Source organism: Bidens hawaiensis, unplaced genomic scaffold (assembly GCF_021521415.1).
Source record: "Bidens hawaiensis isolate Kalapana, Puna unplaced genomic scaffold, B.hawaiensis_p1.1 tig00026584_1, whole genome shotgun sequence".
NCBI classification, from domain to species: Eukaryota; Viridiplantae; Streptophyta; class Magnoliopsida; order Asterales; family Asteraceae; genus Bidens; species Bidens hawaiensis.
In genome coordinates this window covers 101,380-109,045 of record NW_027494263.1, presented here as the reverse complement: position 1 = coordinate 109,045, position 7,666 = coordinate 101,380, and the positions used below count along the sequence as shown (strand labels likewise).

Genomic DNA, 7,666 nt, shown 5'->3' with positions numbered 1-7,666 from the left:
ATCAGGATGAAAGAAGTAGTAACCGCTTTGGTAGTAGTATTTGACGAATGCGGGAGGCGGTTATAAGGGCGAAACTCCAAAAGGAGTGAGGCAAGTTAGTTCTACATATCATCGTTCGAACCATGTTTAGCAAGGTTCGATTCCTCCTCTTGCTCACGCCATTATGTTGGGGTGTGCCAGGTGGAGGGAGTTGTGAAACAATTCCACGCTCTTTTAGATGAGTGATGAACTCTGAGCTGAGATACTTTCCACCTCGATCTGATTGAAGTATCTTAATGTTTTACCAAGTTGGTTTTCCACTTCGTTTTGAAACTCTTTGAACTTTTCAAATGATTCATGCTTGTGTTTCCTAAAATACACATAAGCGTATCGACTATAATCGTCGATAAAAGAAACAAAGTATCTTTCATGGTTTCTAGGCGTGGTTCTGAAAGGTCCATATACATCAGTATGTATGAGTCCTAACAGATCTTTTTCTCGTTCACTTTTATGAGTGAAGGAGTTTTTGGCGAGTTTGCCAGCTAAGCAAGACTCATAATTGTCAAAAGAGTCCGGTCCTGTGGATTCAAGAATCCCTTCGGATTGGAGTCTTTTAACTCTTGCTTTGCTTATGTGGCCAAGTCGGCAATGCCATAGAAATGTATCATTAATGCCAGATCTGATACGTTTTGAAAGATTATATATACGTTATTATTAGTTTGAACGTCAATCTAATATATATATTATTTCAAGGTTTAGCCTTGAAATAAAAGATGTCATTTAAGTAAGCAGAAATAGCTATGCTATTAAAACACGTACTTAGAAACCTTGTTCAAACAGTAAAAAAACTGAAACGATGTTGCTGGTCTAACCAGGAGCATACAAATAATTATTCAAAATAAAAACTAGGCTAGATGGACAAATAAAATGAAATACTCTAGTTGCCAGAACTGGTACTCTATTCTCATCTTCAACGATGAGTTCCATGCTGCCTTTATTCAATTTCCTCCACTTCTCAGGCTCCTGCAAGACATTAAAGATGTGGAAATCACATCCGGTATCAAATACCCATGTCTTGCTAGAGAGAGTGAAAGTTTAATAACGTATATGGAAATACCTCGAGAAGAGCCTTCACCATTGGCTCTCTTCATCTTGATCTTAGCAAGGTATTCGAGGCAGTTTCGCATCCAGTACCCCATCTGGTTGCATTTGTAGCACTGGCACTCCTCAAAGGGCGGCGGTGGTGGCTTTGCAACCTTCTTGTCAGTGTTGGTGGCAACCTTGGCAGCAACAGTAACTTTCTTCTTGCCTTTACCCTTATGACCCCGGTTCTTGGGATTAGGCTTCTTGACACTAGCAGATCGAATCATTAGAACTTGATTGGTCCTTGAAGGAATGTTCATCTCAGCCGTCTTGAGCATGTTATGAAGCTCCGGCACTGTCTTCACCCAACCATTCATGTTGAAATTCATTACGAACTGGTCGTAAGAGCTGGGGAGAGAGTTGAGGATGAAATCCGCTGTCATCTCATCAGGCAGGGGATAATCAAGCTTCTTGAACTGATCGATGTGCCCCTTCATCTTAAGAACATGCGCACTGACGGGAGACCCTTCTGCCATCTTGCAACTGATGAGTTGTTTCATGGTGTCGAAACGTTCTTGATGGGCTTGTTTCTGGAACATGCCCTTGAGTTGTTCAAGCATCTCATAGGCACCAAAGCCTTCCAAGCTTTTAGCAAGCTCAGAAGTCATGGTGGCTAGCATAATGCAAGAGACATCAGCCGAGTCATCCTTATGCTTCTCAAGAACTTTTCGAGCTGCGGCTGTGTTGTTTTCAGGCTCGGTTGGAACAGGTCCATCGAGAACATACAGGCGCTTTGCCATGGTGAGAACAAGTCTCAAGTTGCGGTGCCATTCGATGAAGTTGGTACCGTTCAGTTTATCCTTCTCAAGGATAGTCATAAGGGCGTAGGGTGAGTTTTCGTTTGACGGCATCTGATTAATTAAGCAAAAGTAAATTTAATTAGTATTTTCGACGTTGTAGTCCCATTATTAATGACCCAATAACATTAATGAAATAAGAGCATGAGAATCCGGCTTCCATTTATTAAAGGCAGCTGTAGCACACAACATTAATAAGTGGTTAGGCAGACTGACAACGATTGCCAATTGTGAATAGAGCACAACTCTCGGTTTATGAGGCCTATAGAGATAACGATTGTCTGTATAGATACGTTTAGCCTCATCTTTGCCGACTTTAAGTCTCTAGACATCTTTAGCACGTAACAGGAGAGTAAAGTATAGTTGTCCTAGTATAGTGACGTGTGAAAGGGCCGGATGTGTAAACGAAACGCTTTCACCTTAATGGGATAGGCTAGAAAACAAGTGCGGTGTTGTAGCTCCAAATACTCGAAATCTCGCAGTATGCCTCAAGTGTGACTTGTAGTAGGATTGGCATAAACTATTGGTTTTAAATTGGGATTAATTTTAAAATTACCAAATAGAGTAAAAGTTAAATTTTACTGTATTTATTATCGGGACGAATTGATGAACCCTTTCATCTCTCATGACACTTAGTTTTAAATAACCTATTAAAACTAAGTTTGTCGCGATACGGCGTACCAATTTTAAATTAATAGAAAACTATTAAGTTATTAGCTTTGGAAATCAAAACATTTTTAATTTGCAAAACATAATTGGTTAATAAAATGTTTATTTTCAAATTTATTTGGTATTAGGTCAGTGATATTATAATCCCATTATAAACAATCCAAACAACCACAATAGCAAATAATAATATGTAAATCCTTATGGCCAAAAGGTGATCGGTCTCGCTAGAGCCAATTAGGGAGACCGATCGGGTCAAGGGGTTCACAACACAAAACAACCACTAGGATGGACTTCTTCGTGCATCCCGCCATCATGCCCGAACTCCCACTAACTCCAAGAAATCCTTGAGCTCGTCCTCGGTTATCTTCGCGTCTTCTTTATTACAAATTTATAAACTAACAATAATTTGTCCTATTACAAATTTGAACCATCTTTATGGCCAAAAGAAAACCGAAAAATAAATAATAACCGTTTACAACTTTTGAACTATCCATATGGCCAAAAACAAGCTCAACAACCAAACACAACCAAACAAACATAGGTCGGGGCCGGATTTACGTATTCAAAATAAATAAAATTTCAGGTCGTTTTGACTTGGTCAAATAAAATAAACAAAATTTTGACCAAATCAAAATCACCCGAAAATAAATCTAGATCTATAAACTTTAAACGATTTAAAGTTTAACATGTAGATCCGGTTTTAAACGAACCGGAATCGACTCGTACGTTGCAACCGCGGCTCTGATACCACTGTTGGGTTTCAACGGTGGTTCGGAACGAAAACGGTCAAACTATTTAACCCGTTTTAGTTAATTTTTTCGTTTAAGTAATTATTAATCAATATTAATAATTTATATATACAAACGAATTATAAAACGCAACGGAAAGAAAAAGATTAAATCGAACCATAAACCGAAACCCGAACCCGGATCCGGTTACAACCATATACGAGTACGATTAAACAAACAAAAACAACCATAGATAAATATTAGTGTTTATACCTCGGTTATACACAACCGGGTGAGACACCGAGAGATAACGAACTATGCTATATCTGGACGCAATCAATAACCCCGGTGGTTGGAGCGGTTCACGGCGGCGGCGGACTACTCCGGCGACGGCGATTCATGACGCAGCCAGTTGTTCCGGTGGACAGCAGCAACCAGAAGTGGCAGTAGGCACCAGCAGCTTCAACGGTGGCAGCAGACAGCAGCGCCGGCAGCGGAGTAGGGCGGCGGTGGTGACTGCGGTGGCCGGAAGGCGTCGGACGGTAGCGGCGGTTGTCGGATGGCAACAAGAGGCGCCGAACAGCAGCAGACAAGCAGCTGAGCGGCTTTGGTTCAACTGCAGCAGCCCGAGGACAGCAGCAGCTAGCCGGAAAAGCGAGCTTGCCGGAAAAAGGGCTGCCGGAATCTGACAGCGGCGGTCGGCGGTTCCGGTAGGGACTATGGCAGCAGCGGCTTAGGTGACGGCAACCGGAGGTGGAGGCGCCGGAGCTGGCTGGTGGCGGCTGTATATATATATGTTATGGTGGCTAGGGTTTTGTTGGTGATTTTGTTAGTTTAATTATAAACAATAAGTTGTTTATATATTAAAAGATTAGGGTTAAGCCCAATCTTAAACCCATTGGGCTTTTAGCCCAAATCATGAAACCAAAAGCCTTTAATCACCATAATCTCGTTCAATCATGTCTAGCCCAGTTAACCATTAAGTGGGTTTAATATTCGTTACCCCCGGTGTAACTCATACCAGGTCACATTCGGGTCGGTCCGCGTTGACTTGACCCGAACCAACCATTAAATCCAACAGGTGGGAGCATTCTCATAGGATATTACACAGTATGTGACATGATGCAATGTTGAGACATGAAGCTTACATTCATGTCCGACCCACAGGGGTGGGTACGTAGGGTGGGCAACGGACCAAGCCTAACATTTTTTAGCTCTATTAAAAATTTCTACATTTATATATAACATAAAATTATAATTAGATCAACTGGTAGAACACTCCTCATCAAAGGAATTGCTGAGTTTGAAATGTTGCATCACTTGTCTATGTTCAAGTTTTTTGGTTTTCATTTGTTTATGTTTATGGTAAACCAGCTCCCCCCCCCCCCCCCCAAAAAAAAAAAAAACTAAATTATATGTCCAATATTACTTCTAAAGTAAATTGATTTCTATTACTTTTTTTTTCATTTTCATTAATAGGAGCCGTTTTGTGGGCGCAATTATTATTAGACCCCATGATAATAATCATATTACTTTCTTTTTAATATCTAAAGAGCAAAAGACCTTTTGATATAGAACTAGAAATGATGGGATATATAACTTCACGATTCATTTAAGCTTCTAAATTTTATTATTTTACTACCACACTTTTGTTTTGTTTAACTGTTTATTGTTATCATAATTATAGTCGTATTATTGACTTTCATTTAGAGTCTCATTCTTTAATCAAACTAGACCCTTGATTTTAGAAATTCTTAAATACGGCCCTGTACTTATGTTAGAAAGATGGTGTGTGGAGATTTATACATAATACCAAAGCAAATCCCAAAATTGAAAATTCCAAATCATTAGAGAGTATTGCCATGTGCACATCACGTGCATGCAAGGTGTAATGCATGACGTACATAAGTTGCGGTTAATATAACATTTTTAACATGTCAAACCTAAACAAAATTTCAAACTAGCTACAACTTTTCAACATGTGTGACCAAGACTATGTTAACCTTGTCTTCTAGCCACGATCATAGCCGCCCCTCGTCTCTTCAATAAGAGCAAACTGATCACCCACCATTAATCCTTCTTCACGATTCTCTTCCTAGCCGCCGGTACCCGCTTATTAATTCTCTCTCAAAGATGTCCGACAACATTAGTGAAATGTTTTCTTACTCATCATCTCCAACATCATCATATTTATCATTAAATATGGTGAACAACAATCATGTTAATTACGAGCAGATGGCGGCTGGGACGTTGATGATGAACGACCATGTTGATGTGGGAAGCAGTATGCAGTCAGACGGCGGTGGTGACGATCGGAAGACGGTGTCAGGAAAGGTTAATAATAATATAGGAAAAGGTGAGAAGAAGATTAGAAAGCCAAAACATGCTTTTCAAACCAGGAGTCAAGTTGATATTCTTGACGATGGTTATAGATGGAGGAAGTACGGTCAAAAGGCCGTCAAGAATAACAGATTTCCAAGGTATGATTCGTATTTATTTCTTGAGTTATTCGACAAAATTATATGTTGTTTTACCATATTATAATCGATTTTCTGTGTAATTAATTTGCCGTACGTAAATCAACTGATACCCAGAATGAAGCTTCTTCATGTCCGTTTGTTTAAAGTAACAAACAAACACGAACATATATAAAAAAATATTTTTGTTCGTTTTAATTGTTAAAAAAGTAAGTGTTTTTACTTTTGTGTTTGTTTATATTCAAAACAAACGTAGATGATTGAATATCATTTACGCTCTCTTGTTCGGTTGTTCGAATTGTTAGTCGATTACCTAACACTTGCATCTAATATTTGATATAGATGATGGGTTGATACATGATATATGTAAACGGATATAAATGAGTGTATGTAAATGAACATACACGACATGTTGTATTCATGATTGTTTGTTTAATTGAATAAATAAATAAAGAGTAAATAAAATTGACGATTTCGATGTTCGTTCGTTTACTAAATAAATAACTTTCCCGGCTGTTCATGAAAATTTAATTGAGTGTTCGGTTACGCCTAGCTAGTTATATAGCAAACTTTATAATTCTCAATTAAATTGTTTATGCAAAATACACTAGAATTTTTATAATTATTCAACATCAGAAAATATAAACGTGTGTATTTAATATGGCCAAATATACATGCATCACGCACACTAATTAACATGCGAATGGATGCTAACATAAATAATATTCGTGTCATAAATATAACTTTGTATTGAAATAGCTAGAGTCGTAATTAACATCTTTATTCACCTGTGATAGTTAGAAAATGATAAAAATAGTTTGTTATTTATAATTAGATTTGATGATAATTCTATACTTTCAACAACAAAACACACTTATTAACAGCTATCATTATTTTATGAATATAGGAACTACTATCGTTGCACTCATCAAGGATGCAATGTCAAGAAGCAAGTCCAACGACTATCAAATGATGACGGAGTTGTGGTGACAACATACGAAGGAGTGCACTCACACCCAATCGAAAAATCTACTGATAATTTTGAGAATATTCTTACACAGATGCAAATCTACTCTCGCTGAAATGATCGATAACTTAATACATGATAATGGTTTATCTAGTTCTTTAGCATCTCTCCAGCAATAGGGAAAAATGTAAAAATGTTATTGTTCTATTTAGCCTTTAGAAGGAATATACATAGTGACTCTTAATAAAATATAGTTTGTTGCTTCTTGTATCTCCAATCATGTACATTTTGTTAATTGTTATTATCTTGCTTTCAATAAATATAATAAAAATGATGATATAAGGGTTTCGCATACAATGTTTCGTTTGTTGTACTACATGATGCGTATTCGTTTTGATGTGCAATATTCTATTGCACGTGTGATCACATTCTTTAATATTTTATCAATTCAAATGTATATTGCTTTGTTCAATTTAGATGGTTTTAAATGATATATGATGGAACCATTAGATGTTGAGAGAGTGATATGGCATGATGTTTCTTCTTGGATCTTTTTGTAAATGCATGCTAAGCGTGGGTTTAAATCTTTATAAGCGTAAGATAAGTGTTGAATTTAGGTGTTAAAAATTATTGTTCAAAATAATATGATACATGCATGCTGGATTTTCTTTTTTCGAGGGACGGCGAGACTTAGATTATAAAAAATTGTTGTTATAATACACTTACTGATGATGGGGTAGCCCAAGGAATCAATAAAATGGCTTCCACACATTAACGCTAAAAAGGTTAAAAGATTAAAAGCTTCGTTTCTCGCCCAAACTTATGTAAACAAGTACCCACGTGCTACAGTACGATGTCAACTCACTATTCACATCACTGTTCCCTCTGAGCAAGGGACATGCTCAG

At 37.6% G+C, this 7,666-nt stretch overlaps 1 protein-coding gene across 1 annotated transcript; it reads left to right on the top strand.

Annotated features, from left to right (window-relative positions):
• The first annotated feature begins 5,274 nt into the window (after positions 1-5,274).
• LOC143573529 (putative WRKY transcription factor 75) lies at positions 5,275-7,084 on the top strand. Its single transcript, XM_077058383.1, has 2 exons — positions 5,275-5,796; positions 6,701-7,084. The coding sequence occupies exons 1-2, from the start codon at positions 5,450-5,452 to the stop codon at positions 6,873-6,875; spliced, it is 522 nt and encodes a 173-aa protein (XP_076914498.1). The 5' UTR covers positions 5,275-5,449; the 3' UTR covers positions 6,876-7,084.
• The last annotated feature ends 582 nt before the right edge of the window (positions 7,085-7,666 follow it).

Coding starts and splice junctions, on each gene's coding strand:
- LOC143573529 (XM_077058383.1), top strand. CDS start 5,450: ATGTCCGACAACATTAGTGAAATGTTTTCTTACTCATCATCTCCAACA. Junction 5,797..6,700: donor AAGAATAACAGATTTCCAAG/GTATGATTCGTA, acceptor TTATGAATATAG/GAACTACTATCGTTGCACTC.